The sequence below is a fragment of the Topomyia yanbarensis genome, chromosome 3, assembly GCF_030247195.1.
Source record: "Topomyia yanbarensis strain Yona2022 chromosome 3, ASM3024719v1, whole genome shotgun sequence".
Taxonomy (NCBI): domain Eukaryota; kingdom Metazoa; phylum Arthropoda; class Insecta; order Diptera; family Culicidae; genus Topomyia; species Topomyia yanbarensis.
Window position 1 is genome coordinate 255,044,677 of NC_080672.1, and position 15,207 is coordinate 255,059,883.

The window sequence follows — 15,207 nt, forward strand, 5'->3', positions numbered from 1 at the left end:
TGTAACACAAATTTTCACTACCATTAGCATAAGTGCTTGCTTCTACTCTTCCATTGTTTTTTCAATATAAGAAACACTTAAATCGTCCATGCATTCCTGTGTAACGAAAACAATGTTGGCATCACACAATTTTACTCAGAAGCACTTGATGTCAATCTTCTATGATTTCTTTCATTCTCATTATTTGTTTACTTTAATTTTGTGCTATGATTTCTACATGATTTTTTATGATGAATGCAAAACAGTGTCTTGGACATTAAAATTTAAAAAACTCGTGATTTTGTAAAAAATGAGATATTTTTATAGAAGTCTAAAAAACTATCAAGTTCTGTGAACACGCTTTATACGATTTTCATTCTAAACTAAAAAAAAAATGTCTTTGGGATCACATCCAGTTTTAACCCTCCGACACTCGCGCGAATGGCTCCCGAATGAGCAGCCGCTGGTGCTGCAAGAAGATTTCGCTAGAGTTTCTGAGGGTGTTGCACTAAATACAACGGCGCGAGTGCCGGAGGGTTAAAGTAGTCCAATACACGAGAAAAAAAATATTGTCTTGGAATCTGAAATACTTTAATGAACTTATCGGACGCAATTGGAAAAAGTCTACGTGGACATCGCATGGAGGGGCTTATCCAAGGAGGGGTAGGATTAGCTTGCTTGAGGTTGAGCTTGTGCGACCATCCCTGGCTGCTACTCCGTTATTGATCTGGACTAACTGAAGTTGCACAGGGAATCAGTAGATAATCATGCTTGGGAGTAGCGAAACATCTTTCAATGTGCAACTCCTGGCGTGAAATGAGATTGGAACAATATCACTTACTAGGTAGATATTGTACTGTATTCCAAGCAGAAATCTTTGCGATTATGTGCGGGTACAATCGGCCCTTCATCTGAGCTTGGCAAAGGTATAAGCTTCTTTTTCGATAGTCAGGCTGCAATCAAGGCCCTTAGCTCAGACAAATCACGGTCCAAGCTAGTGATCGCGTGCCTAACCCAAATCAAAGAACTAAGCTTTGTCAACATTATCTACCTTGTCTTGGGTGCCCGGACATTCCGGTATTACTGGAAATGAATGGGACGGCGAATTGGCCAGGGCAGGTTCGTTGCTCCTTAGCCCGCCCTGCCAATTTCGACAAGTTGGATAAGAGTAAAAATACGGCCTTGAGCTTTGTCTGAGCACCGCAATTATTGGAGAAATCTACAAACGTGTCGCCAAACAAAGGCGTTTCTAGAACAACCGTGCCCAGTGATTTCGAAAAATCTCCTACATTTTGCGAAACTCCACTGCGGCATGCTAACTTCAACTCAATTATAACATGGCAACTATTTAGCGCGCTTGCTTTTTCATGTGATCTTTGTGAATCCGACTACGGAACCTCATATCGTCTGATATGCAACTGTCCAGCAGTGGCGCAATTGCGATTTCGAGTTTTTGGCCGTCCTTACATAGACGACACCATGTTTGGACGACTGAAACACAGAGACATACTAAAGTTTCTTTTCCAATGTGGTAAAGAGCTTTAGGCTTACTACCAGGTAAGTTGAACTACTCGTGAGATTAACTCACGTGCTGTATGTTTTTGTTTTCGTGCGATTATTTTTCCCACCCTTCCAATTCTACTTCCCCTTTCCGTCCACTCAGGAAATGATGAAAACACATGACAAGGCACAAATCCCCGACTACACACGGGGAACGTGCCATTTAAGCCATAATATATGCTTCCTGACAGTTTGATCATTACTGAAATATTTTTCGAGCATGCTTGAGATTTCCGAGCAAACTGTGACATGGCTAAAACGATTATTGGTAGCCCATGCTGATTGATATGTGTTAAAGATAAGTTGTATCGAAATATTGGAGTTAAGTTACATAATCTGGTAGCCAAGGATCAGCTCTAGAACTGAAGTTATTTCAATTAGTCTAATTGCATACCGATGGAGCAGTGCTGCCAGGGACAGTTTACGTTGACAACGGAAAATGAATGTTTCATATATATATATATATATATATATATATATATATATATATATATATATATATATATATATATATATATATATATATATATATATATATATATATATATATATATATATATATATATATATATATATATATATATATATATATATATATATATATATATATATATATATATATATATATATATATATATATATATATATATATATATATATATATATATATATATATATATATATATATATATATATATATATATATATATATATATTTGTTAAGTTGCTTACTTACCTTACCGTTCAGGCTAGAGCCTTGTTGTCTCTTGCTGTATTCAGAAGCCGTCTCCACTCCACTCGGTTCATTGCTGCTTGTCGCCAGCCTCGCAGTCTTCGAAGGGTCCGCAGGTCGTCCTCTATCTGGTCGATCCACCGTGCTCGCTGTGCGCCCCGTCTTCTTGTTCCTGTAGAGTCACCCTCAAGAATCATCTTCACCGGGTCGTCGTATGACATTCTTACGACGTGTCCAGCCCACCGCAAAACGTCTTATTTTTGCGGTATGCGCGATGGATGGTTCTTGCAGCAGCTGATGAAACTCATGGTTTATTCGCATGCGCCACATTCTGTCTTCCATGTGCACGCCACCATAGATGGTACGCAACACCTTTCGTTCGAAAACTCCAAGGGCGCGTTGGTCCTCCACGAGTATAGTCAAGGTCTCGTGGCCGTAGAGGACCACCGGTCTAATCAGCGTCTTGTAGATAATCAACTCAAATCGTGCGGCGGCGAATTTTGTTCGACCGAAGCGTGCTCCGGAGTCCAAAGTAGGCACGATTTCCCGCCAAGATCTGTTTCTGAATACCTCTGCTGGTATCATTGTCGGCGGTTACCAGTGAGCTCAAATACACGAATTCGTCGACCATCTTGATTTCGTTACCGTCAATCCGAACTCGGGATGGGACGTTCACATTGTCGTCTCTAGAACCTCTTCCTCTCATGTATTTTGTCTTCGAAACGTTGATGGTAAGTCCAATCCTACTGGCTTGCAATGTCGTCGGCGAAGCCAAGAAGCTGGACGGACTTCCTGAAGATCGTGCCACTCGTGTCTATCCCCGCTCTCTTTATTACACCTTCTAACGCAACGTTGGACAGCAGGCACGATAGATCAACACCAACGACAACACCTTGGACTCGAGAGTGACCCTGATATTCGAACCCGATAACATCACCCGATCCATCTTCGCTTTGACTAATCGTGTTAGCTTATCCGGCAAACCGTACTCGTGCATTATCTGCCATAGCTGAGCTCGATCGATTGTGTCATATGCCGATTTGAAATCGATGAACAAATGATGTGTGGGCACGTTGTATTCGCGGCACTTCTGCAGAACCTGCCGAATCGCGAATATTTGGTCCATGGTGGCGCGGGAACCCATGAATCCCGCTTGGTAGTGCCCCACGAACTCCCTTGCAAATGGTGACAATCGGCGGCAAAGAATTTGGAAGAGGACCTTGTAGGCGGCGCTAAGTATTGTGATCGTAGGGTAGTTGCAGCAATCCAACTTGTCACCCTTTTTGTAGATTAGGCAAACGACACCCTCCATCCACTCCTCTGGAAGAATCTCCTCCTCCCAAATTTTGGCGATTACCCAGTGCAGCGCTCTAGCCAGTGTTTCACCACCGTATTTTAAAAGCTCGCTGGGTAGTTGATCTACACCGACAGCTTTGTTGTTTTTCAGCCGACCGACCTCCTCCGTTGCCGTTGCCATACCTCCTCTGCTGCCTCACCGTTGAGATGCTCGTCATAGTACTGCTTCTACCTCTCAATCACCTCACACTCGTTCGTAAGAAGGTTGCTGTCTAAGTCCCTGCACATATCGGCTTACGGAACGTACCCTTTGCGCGAACTGTTCAGCTTCTCGTAGAACTTCCGTGTGTCGTTTACGCGGTACAGTTGTTCCATCGTTTCGCGATCTCGTTCCTGCTGTTGGCGCTTCTTTCTCCGGAGAAACGAGGTTTGCCTGTGCCGTGCTTGTTTGTATCGCTCCACATTCTGTCTCGTTCCTCCTCACCCGTCCTGCATTCTTCTCTTCTATTAGGGACCATTCATAAATTACGTAACGCGAAAATTGCCCAAAATTGTCTCCACCCTCCCTCCATGTAACAAATTTTCATTTCCAAATTCCAAAATCCATTGTCTTAAATTTCTTTGTCCCGCTCCCCTATTACGTAACAAATTTTTCGAAAAAAAAATTTGTTCAGTAAAAACATGTTACGTAACGATCTAGCTTACTCCTCCTCCCTCATATGTCACAACATGTCACAACTTCTCGTGCCCCCTCCCCCCTAAACGCGTTACGTAATTTATGAATGGTCCCTTAACTGTTTACATTCGTCATCGAACCAGTCGTTTCCTCGATTCGGAATCGCTATACCTAGTGCCGCTATAACAGTTCTTCCTATGGCGGAACGGATCTCTCTCCAGTCATCTTCAAGAGTAGCTGAGCCCAGCTGTTCTTCCGTGGGAAGTGCTGCTTCCAGCCGCTGTGCGTAGTATTTGGCAACCCCGGCGTCCCGAAGTTGCGCGATGTTGGGTCTTCACGTCCGACTACGACGAGTGTTGTACACCGTCGAGAGTTTTGAGCGCATGCATACTGCAACTAGGTAATGGTCCGAATCTATATTCGCACTGCGGTAGGTACGAACGTTGGTGATATCAGAGAAGAATCGCCCGTCGAGTAGAACGTGAACGTTGGTCAGGGAATCTCCAGATGGCTTTGTGGATATCTTTGCGGGGGGAAAAGGTACTTCGGACTGCCATGCCACGGGAGGCTGCGAAGTTCACGCATCATTGGCCGTTGTCGTTCGATACGGTGTACAAGCTGTTTGGCCCGATTACCGGTCTAAACATTACCTCTCGTCCTACCTGAGCGTTCATATCACCGATGACGATTTTCACGTCTCGTTGCAAACAGCCGTCGTACACCTCCTCCAGCTTTGCATCGAACGCTTCCTTCTCGTCGTTGGGTCTCCCATCGTGTGGGCAGTGTACGTTGATGATGCTGTAGTTGAAAAAACGGCCTTCGATCCTCAACTTACACATCCTTGCGTTGATCGGAGTCCATCCAATCATGCGTTGACGCATCCTACCCAGCACTTCAAAGCCGGTTCCCAGCTCGTTGGTGGTGCCACAGCTCTGGTAGAAAGTAGCCACTCGATGCCCACTTTTCCATACCTTTTGTCCTGTCAAGAAAAGTTCCTACAGTTGCGTGGTTGGAGTTCGTCGTAGATTATCCTGTCGAAATCTGGAAAGCAGAGTAACCTGCAGTTCCACGTTCCGAGTTTCCCATCGTAGTCCTTATTTCATCGCGAAGGTCTTTGCCGATTTTTCCGATTCGTATTTTCTTTTGAATTGTTCGTAACGGTTAATTTTCCAAGCCGCCCTGGGCCTTCCCCAACACCCTGTCCCACCGAAGGATCATCGTGTCAGCTCTGTTTCGAGTCCCACAATGACACGAGGACGATACATTCAGCCGCCTCGAACATGGAGAACAGACGCTGTTTTGAGCCGCCCCTAACATGGGGAACAGGCGCTCGGATGAACTTACCCTTCGAAAAGAGGAGCCCCCCTTGCCTGTCAGCATACGACCATGGTCCCACCGGGATTGGTTACCCGATCTTTCCTATGGTTACTCGTACCCTAGCTGGCATCGCGGGGAGGTATGGACAGGAGTTACTGGACAATAAGCTAAGGACCACTGTGGTGAACCACCGGGTCTATATTACGCATTTCCCAGTAATTTACCAACCCCCATGTAACAAATTGTCACAAATTTCTCTATCCCCCCTCCCCTATTACGTAACAAATTCATCGAAATTTTTTTTTGCTTAGTAAAAGCATGCTACGTAACGATCTAGCTTACTACCCCTCCCTCATATGTCACAACATGGGCCCTATTCTCACAGTCACGTCCCCTAGTGACAGGAACAAAATTTGCTTCTAGTCACTAGGTGACGTAACTGTGACAATAGAGCCCCATGTCACAACTTCTCCTACACCCTCCCTCCCCCCTAAACGCGTTACGTAATTTATGGATGGTCCCCTATAGCTCAGCTATAGCAAAGTAGAAAAAACACAACGAATTAGGGTAAGAACATGCATCGTTTTTTTCAGTATCTTGTCACACTTTTACCAAAGCGTATTTTTTGCTTTGTCCAATTATTTCGTTCCATAGCTTACTCTACTATACCGTGCTAGCTCATTTGTGGAAGCTTGCCGTGCTAGTTCATTGAGCTAACTCGTGCTAGCTCGTGCCAGCTTACCGAGCTAGCTCATAGTGCTAGCTCTTCGAGTCCTACAGCTTGATTACGAAGGTTACCCAGCACGAGCGGTGCCAGTGCTTATTGCTTTTGGTTCGTTCAAAGCGGTCGCTCAGGTCTTGTTAGGCTCTCGTGCTGTGCTCCTTGCATCCCACGTGCACGTAATACTGACAGCGCTGCCGAGAAATGTTTGGTCGTACACGAAAATTTTCACGATTTCCGCTAAACTTTGAATTTTACGGATTGTATAATAAAGAAACTTTTTTTAAGTTATGTGTTTTTGAATCGATATTCATTACATAGAGATATGCAATTTTTAATAAATTGAATTATTAACTGAAACAATCATTCCGAAAGAAACATATTTGTTCTCGACAGGTTTTGTTAATCACTGTAAGCGATGTATTTCCACTATCTGTGTACATAACAAACTAAATGTGTCGTTTTATTTTTGTGCCTGCTACTGTACCTCGGTGGCCATCGTATTGTACTGGCATTTCATCGTCTAGCCAAGATTTATAGTTGTATCGGTAACCAATCTATTCAGAACCGGATATTCTATTGGTCACACATTCGCTCAAATCAAGTCAGCCAGTCAGTCTCGAGCGCGTAATCGAAGTGACCGGGTCAAACGGCGCGAAACAGAACCCACTGGGAACGTTGTGTGAAGTTGCACCATGTTATTTTGAGCGATTGCTAGGAGGTTAACCGTTGAGAAGACATACTAATTATTTACATACCTAGCTTACTTTTGATTGAGTTGAACGTCATCAATTGTAATAAATCGATTGTGATTATGCTGATTTAAGTTTGAAAGGCGCTTGAGACGGTTTTCTAGTAGTTTGATTAGGCATATTTGGTGCTCGTTAGGCGAGCAAAAGAATAGAGGCTGATCGCAAATCAAAGCTGAATTTCAATTTTTGAATTAATTGTTAGTTGGAATAAATATTTCCCATTCGTACGCATAGTTTACAGTGTAATGGAAAAGAATCGTTTCTCCTAAACGAGTGCCGGTATTTGTTTTGTAACTGCCTGTGCGACCTAGACTGTTTATACCAACAAGAAAAAAAAACAAATGTTATTCTGATAGGTATTAAAAATGTAAATATATCCGCTGTAACATCGAGTACCCGAAGCAAGGATAACACCAAAGGTTCGTTTGGATTGGAGAACATTGGGACAGTATGCAGTTACTTTGTACACTTTGATTGGAATTAAACCGATCGGTATACATGTCCGCTGTATTCGAGGATGATAGTTTGCAAATCAATTCTCGTTGATCGAGTGCTTTCTTTCGACGACCGCGACAATATGAGTGATATGTAGAATGTGTACGCAGTGTATAGTAAAATTAGGAATCAATTAACCTTTTGTGATAGATCAAACGTGTGAATTTTGATAGCAATTGTGCTGTGACTATGGAAACAATTCGTGGTGAACAGTCTGGATAACATTTTCACTAAATCGAAGTGACTGGTCCACGTTTTTTTCCAAATTACAAGAAATTATATTTTACTAATGTTTACCTGTAATGTTAAATCGTCCCATTTATTACCCGATGCCCAACATAATGTGTCATTTGTAGTGCAATGATAAAAAATATGAAGTGATTCGGCTGCCGCGATCAATACCTGCCAAGGTACTAATTGTTTGGAATAACTGAGTTTCAATAATTTGTTCATAATGCAAGTGATTATCTTAAAATACGTACAAGTCCTATGCATTACGGTGTTTTTCTCCAACAACATCAACTGTGACAAATTGTTGCTGCACAATGAGCAAGAAGACCAACATCTCTACAAGATAGGATCTTGTGCGGCTCAGTGTTTAGCGGAGCAGAACACGTCGCAGGTAAATGATATTTCTTTTTAAAAAATCTTTTAACAACTGAGCTGAAATACTTTATCAATGAAAAAATGCATTTGATTTATAGAGTTTTCAAGGATTTTTAGATCCAAGTACCGAAAAAATATCTCATAGAACGAAATATCTTATTTTCTAACGTCCATCTCTCGATACTTATTCGTTTTCGTACGATTCTTTCTCAATTTCGTCTTCGTGGGTATGTTCAGACAGAAGCTGTGCAAAAATTTCCGTCGAGAAGATAGTGATCGATTTCATTCCCAGTTTGTTGGCCAGGTGATCTGTCCCCAACTGGACACGGCGCCGGTGGTTGAGTGGTAAGCGTTACCGCCACTCATTCCAATTTGCCTGGGTTCAATTCCAGCCGAGGTCGGTTGAGATTTTACTGAGGTGAAAAAATCTGTGGTCACCTTTTTACTTCGGAAGGGAAGTAAAGCCGTTGGTCCCCGGTCTATGAGTTTTGTGGATCGATATCTAGTCCAGATAGTGAAGTCACCTCTCTGGCGTCGGTAAAGAAGAAGTGATCCAACTACTATACTCTTACTAACAAAAATATCCTCCTCCTGTGATACTTGTGGAGTGCGCAGTAGTATATACGGCCTCTAGCAAAAGCAAGTATCGGACTAACCATTCATTCCCTCTCCTTCCGCGATCTACGTTCGGGCCTGGCCGGCGCCAGTATTGATCAATGCTTTAGGATTACCAGGAGTTGCACATTGAAAGATGTTTCGCTATTCCCAAGCAAAATTATCTACTTATTCTCTGTGCAACTTCAGCTAGTCCAGATCGATAACGGAGTAGCAGCCAGGGGTGGTTGCACAAGCTCAAGCTCAAGCTCAGGTGATCTGTCCCCAACTGGACTATTTAATAGATTTACGAGTAAAGTACTTTGAACTACAAACACTGCAAAGCTCATAGTGGTAGTAGAATTCTGTACAGTTTTTTATTCAGTTTTTTTATTTGAGTAGGCACACGGTTGTATTGAAACCTAAAGGTGCCAATTTTTTCATATTACATGTTAAATTTCTTAAAACTAGAATTTAACAATATGGAATTATATGAAAACTATGTTTATAAACTAAGGAGCAATATTTATACTATTTTAAAATAAGTGGACGCCTGTAGACTAACTTAACCCTCCGGAAGTCGTGCTTATGGCCCACTGAACGAGCAGCCGCTGGTGCCCTAAGACGATTTCACTAGATTTTCAGAGCAGCGTGCACTCAGTGCACTAGCGTGACTTCCGGAAGGTTAAACTAGGATAACAGTTCAGGATGAATTAAGTTTGTATTAAGACTAGGGTGGATGGGAATTTAATATAATGGATACAACTATAGGATTTAACATAAATGCTACGAAAAATCGAAATTATCTTGTGTTTTTGAAGGAATATAATTTAATGAAACTTTCCTTTTTAAAAGGTCAGGCCTCTTTGCTCGAGAATGATATTTCAGGGGCTTTCTGAGGACGAGAAAAAGACAACCAGAGGGGCTTAAATCTGATATTGATTGATATTTAGAAGAGATAACTGAGATACTTATAGGGGAGATCGCGGCTTGCCATTACATCCCGAACTGGAACGTTGCGTGGTCTTCCTCGGGGGGAGTCCATTAGCCGAGTCCTGGCGAAACAGTATTCGGTGCATATCCAAACAATGTTCGATATCATGATAGCCGCGCCACAAGCGCAGATACCACTATCCATGAGACCAAATTGGCGGCGAAAACTGAATCAAAAGCCCCCTTAATATCTTAGAACACTACTGCCATCTGCCCTTTGCTAGGAATCAGTAGCGTCAGAATCGTTTTTTCATCATTTCCTGATGAGAAGGATTGGGGAAATGGTAAAGTTAGGGGTAAGGAAAATAACGACACAGAACAATTTAAACAGAGCATTCTGCAACCCCGGAGGGATGCTGAATGATCTGCAGGTACTACAATAACAGGAATTAAACTTCCAGCCCCCGTAGGGGTTCATAATTTTTATTTAAGCAGTGAGCGGATATAGCAAACCCCCCGATATTGAGATAACAGAACGACAACACCCCCGAAGAGATATTGTCATTCAAATACGGCTAAAACTATAGCTCTTTATCACACTGGGTTAGAAACAATGGCATTCCTTCAGTTTCAGCTCTCTGTAAATAGGTTCATCTATGTATGGAGAACCAAATATCTGGATATGTAAATGCATTACTACAGGGCAGTTGCATATCAAATGATATGATGTTTCATAATCGGATTCACAAAGATCACATAAATAGTACTCAGCGCGCTGAATAGTAGCCATGTGATAATTGAGTTTGCAATGTCCAGTCAGTGCCCTGACTAGAGTACTGCAGTTGTGCTTGGAAAAATGCAACTAATTCTTTGACATTTTCGGACTCACATCCCGCAGAAAAGTCTTTGTTTGAACGCAAGTTGTTGCAGTAAAATGTGTAATTTAAATGTCAAAAGGGAGGAATAAGAGTATAGTGTGTACTGCAAGAGGTGGGCATTTGACAGCCCGCTTGAAAACAAAAGATCGCTGCACAATTTGCTTGAAAACAAATCCCCGGAAGAACGGGTGCCAAAATAAAAATAGTTAGTTGGAGAAAAGAGTTGACCGAGTACGGTCGGTGGTGATTCTTCCCGCTGGAGACAGAAAAAAGGAAGATCCCACGAGGGCGAGGACCGTGGAACCGGAACGCCTAAATCCTTAAACGTCATTTAAAGTTGCCCAAAAGGCACTTTTCCCATCATCGGTCGCAGAGTCAGACGAGAAAAAATAAATGCGCGTTGGTGAGTGCAGAGAGCTTTCGGCCCACGTGAGAGGGGGGGGGGACCTAATCCGCTATCTGGTTGGGACGATTTCCTCCAACCTCCATCTGTTCGATGCTGCTAGTAGTGTCCACATTCGGCTTTGTGTCAGTTTTCCGTGAGCCGCTCGAGAGTTTTGGCCCCATTTGTGGCAGTGCTGGTATGCAAAAAAGGAGGAAGAGGAATAAAAGCACCAGCAGCAAAGCAAAGTGTCTAGCGAAAAGAAAAAAACGTGCCTTCTGGCTCAGGATAACCGGTTCCTGATTGTGGCGAGTGAGAGTAGGGTGTAGGAAACATTGTGTAGTTAACGCTGCTGCCACTACGATTGCCACCACTGCCGCCGCCAGGAAAACACCATCTCACCAGCGCCGCAAAGTGATTATCCGTGTCGCCAGGACCACACAAGTGGTAGAGGAACCCTCAAGACTCGTGAGGTGCCGGTCGGAAGATGACCTTCAGATCCAGCAGCGATTGTAGTACCCTTGTCTGGATTCAGCAAGTTACCGGAACAAGTGAACGACGTCAGCATCCTCAGGTAAGCGTGCACACGATTAACATTCTCACCTCCCCTTATTAGCCCTTGCTATTAAATGCATATATTGGGATTATATTAGTAGACATTCTCTGTCCGTTTTGGGTGAAAGCCAATTTTTCGTTACAATGGCGCCCAACATAAAATCCCACATGTTTATTTGAGCCAATTAGTAGATTAGTGTAACATTAAAGATTTGTGGTAGTAATTAAGTTTATTTGGTTTGCGATCCATTAAGAAACTTTTAGGATGGACTTCACCCATCTAAATGACGAAGAGATCAACTACGAGTTGGCCTTACGTCACATGGTTAATCTAGGTTCTATGACTCATAGAGTCAAAGTTCAAAAGTTGAGGGCCGCTGTTCAAGATGACCGGACCCGAAACATTTTTCACAACAGTTAATATAGAATATAGTTAATATAGAATCCTGTCAGGTAGCCATTTATGAGCTACAGAAAGCTGTCGGACCTGCTCTTCAGAGCACCGACAAGCAAAATTTAAGTCAATTACGGTCGCGACTCGTGCATTATAGGAACAGGTTGGCATGTCTCAAGCCGCCGGGTTTCCTAGCAGACGCGCACAGATCGCTCGACGCGCTTGTCAGAGTGTTAATCAGTGACGTGAACAGTGCTTTAACCAATCCAGTGAGTGTGGCAGGTTATGGAAGTGCAGGAGGGGCAGTGCCAAAACCAATCGGCAGCTGCTAGCGGACGAGAACAATCCAACGCAAGACGATAACGGCGCCAGGGCGACTGGACCGGACGCGTCGAGAGAACATAGCAGAAGAAGCAGTCAACATACAACGCTTCCGGCATCCAGCTCGTTACTATCCGCGAGCCGAGGGCAAGGTGCTCTCGAATTGGACTTCTCCGGCAGACGTTTCTATAGTGATCACGGACGGATTACGACAGAGTCACATTACATGCTGCCACCACTGGACATTCCACCGACTCCCAGGAATTTTCACAATCACGAGCGGTGGGACAATTCGCGCTTAGCGGATCAGCAAGAAGAGGAGAGAGCCGGCTGGAATTCGATCGATGACCAACGCAGGTCGGGACGAAACGACCGAGCAGGAACAGCCAGCGGCACGAGAGGAAACAGGAACGTATGGGAAAAGTACGACCAGCTGCGCGATGATTTACTGCATCATCTACTGCGGCGAGACACCAGAACGGCGAGCGATCGGGGCGACGACAGGCGCACAACGAAAGCAGTACACAACTGGCCATTCAAGTTTCGGGGAGAGAAGGACACAACGTCGCTAAATATATTCTTGGACCGAGTTGAAACATTCGCTAGATCGGAAGGCATGAACGACGACACCTTATTGGCATCGATCAAACATCTGTTACAGGAAGATGCTTTGGATTGGTACGCACGAGCCATGGCGCAGCACACATTACTTTCCTGGGAGGCATTCAAACGGGAGATACGGAAGGAATTCCTACCCAGCGGATATGCACAGATTTTGCGCCTTGAGGCTTGCTTCCGATTCCAAGGACCCAACGAGGCATTTTCGAAATATTATAGGGATATCGCAGCATTATTTCGGTTTGTTACGCCACCGATGTGCGAGGAAGAGAAGTTTTTCATCGTAAAGAAAAACATGAATGCCGATTATGCAGCGATCGTGACCGCAGCCAGACCACACACTATACAGGAAATGGTGGAGATCTGCACCAGCTACGATGAAACGAGGATGCTTCTGAACAGGCAACGCAGGGTTCCAAGTCCGCACAGTGCGCTTTTAGAGCCTAGTTTCGCAACACCCACTGTTGCACCAAGACCAGCACCGGCAATGCAGCATCAACCACGGTTCGGTAGGGTACACACAGTAGAGCTGGAGGAAAACTCGGCAGGCGGATTGGTCGACGGGCAAAATTCCTCGCTCGATGAAGAAGGAGCACACTCGCAACATGATGACGGATACTGGCAGCTGAAGATAGACCAGCTCACGGAGCAAGTCAGCGCGCTGAAGATGCAGTTGACGACGCGGAACGCTAGACCAACGTTTACGTCAGCACATAATTTGGAGAAGGCGAACGTCGCACAGCAGCACAGACAATACGCGTCACAACAACTCACGCAGCAGACACAGCGTCAGTACAGCAACCAGGTACAGAGACAGCAACCTCCGCCTGCGCAGCACCACTCTCGGGAGTTGCAAGCTCCGCAGAACTCAGTACGAGGAGAGCAAGACAGAGCTGGGGAACACAGACTAGATCCGATAGACCAGAGACGTACGTGGATGATCTGCTGGAACTGCGATGAGGAAGGACATCGTTTCATGGATTGTGCAAAGCCACAGGCAATTCTTTTCTGCTATCGTTGTGGACGAAAGGGATACTCTCTACGCAGCTGCATCACGTGTCGGACAGATGCGGGAAACGCCACCGCGGGGAATCTGCAATAGATTGTAAGGAATCTCCGCAACCAATAGAAAACCCCTCCGATACCACCGAACTAGGATTACTAAATACAATCATCATTAATCCCGGACTAGACAATCGCCCACATGCAATCATTAGCATACTGGGCAAAGAAATGACAGCGCTGCTAGATAGCGGGGCGAACTGCTCACTGCTAGGTGGCAACAATGTAAAGATCGTCGAACAGCTAGGTCTGCGCAAAGGAAACGTGATTGGAGGCATCAAAACAGCGGACGGCACGCAACACAAAATTTCACACTTCGTTCGAGTGCCGATAGTTTTTAACAACCGGAACGAGACCGTCCCACTGCTGTTGGTACCGACAATTCCGGATTGCCTGATCCTGGGCATGAACTTTTGGGACAAGTTCGGAGTCAAAGCAACATGCTGCAGTGTGAAAACGGAGCTGGAGGAGACGGAACTGAACGATGAGCCGATGAAAGTCCTGAGCGCAGCACAACACAGACAGCTTAAGGAAACGCTAGCGATGTTCCCAACGGCGGAAGGAAGGCTGGGCAGGACAACATTATATGAGCACCGAATAGACGTCGGAGACGCACCACCACGCAAGCAGCGACACTATCCAATGTCTCCGTATGTGCTAGAAGAAGTGAACCGCGAGATCGACAGGATGCTCGCTCTGGATGTGATAGAAGAAGCGCTATTTTCTCCGTGGAACAACCCACTGGTAGCGGTTAAGAAGAAAACTGGGAAGTACCGGGTCTGTCTGGACGACCGCCACTTAAACTCGGTGATGGTGAACGAAGGGTACCCTATTCCGCAAATCTCGTCGATCATCAACAATCTCGGCGGCTGTGAGTACATTTCGTCAATCGATCTCAAGGATGCGTTTTGGCAGTTACCGTTGCAGGAGGCATCTAGACCGTTGACAGCATTTACGGTTCCATCACGAGGACACTTCCAGTTCAAGGTAGTTCGCTTCGGACTTTGTACAGCGAGTCAACCCTCGCGCGACTAATGACACACTTGTTCGCAGACATGGAACCATACGTATTTCACTACCTGGACGACATCGTAATCTGCTCCAAAACGTTCGACGAACACATCAAGCTGTTGGAAGAAGTAGCGAGGCGTCTACGAAGAGCAAACTTGATGATATCGCCAGAGAAATCCAAGTTCTGTCGTCGAGAAATCAGATATCTGGGGTACATTTTGAATGAGAGCGGATGGAAAGTCGATGAAGAAAAGATCGAGAGCATCGTGAAATTCCCAGCTCCAACGAATCGGAAGGAGGTGCAACGGTTTCTCGGCATGTGCA

General features: G+C 44.7%; 2 protein-coding genes across 6 annotated transcripts in view; one reads left to right on the forward strand and one right to left on the reverse strand.

The window, feature by feature from the left end:
• LOC131692677 (cyclin-dependent kinase 5 homolog) overlaps window positions 1–15,207 on the reverse strand; it is a 94,597-nt gene that overhangs the window by 35,189 nt on the left and 44,201 nt on the right. The window lies entirely within an intron of this gene.
• LOC131692675 (tyrosine-protein kinase receptor torso-like) overlaps window positions 6,771–15,207 on the forward strand; it is a 97,920-nt gene continuing 89,483 nt past the window's right edge. The window contains exons 1-2 of one of the 5 annotated variants that reach the window (XM_058979845.1): window positions 6,771–7,631; window positions 7,886–8,151. In XM_058979845.1, the coding sequence (XP_058835828.1) occupies window positions 7,984–8,151 (168 nt within the window). In that variant the 5' untranslated portion in view covers window positions 6,771–7,631; window positions 7,886–7,983. Of the gene's footprint in view, window positions 8,152–15,207 lie in introns of all 5 variants that reach the window. The other 4 variants (XM_058979844.1, XM_058979847.1, XM_058979846.1 and 1 more) reach the window with 4 other exon arrangements.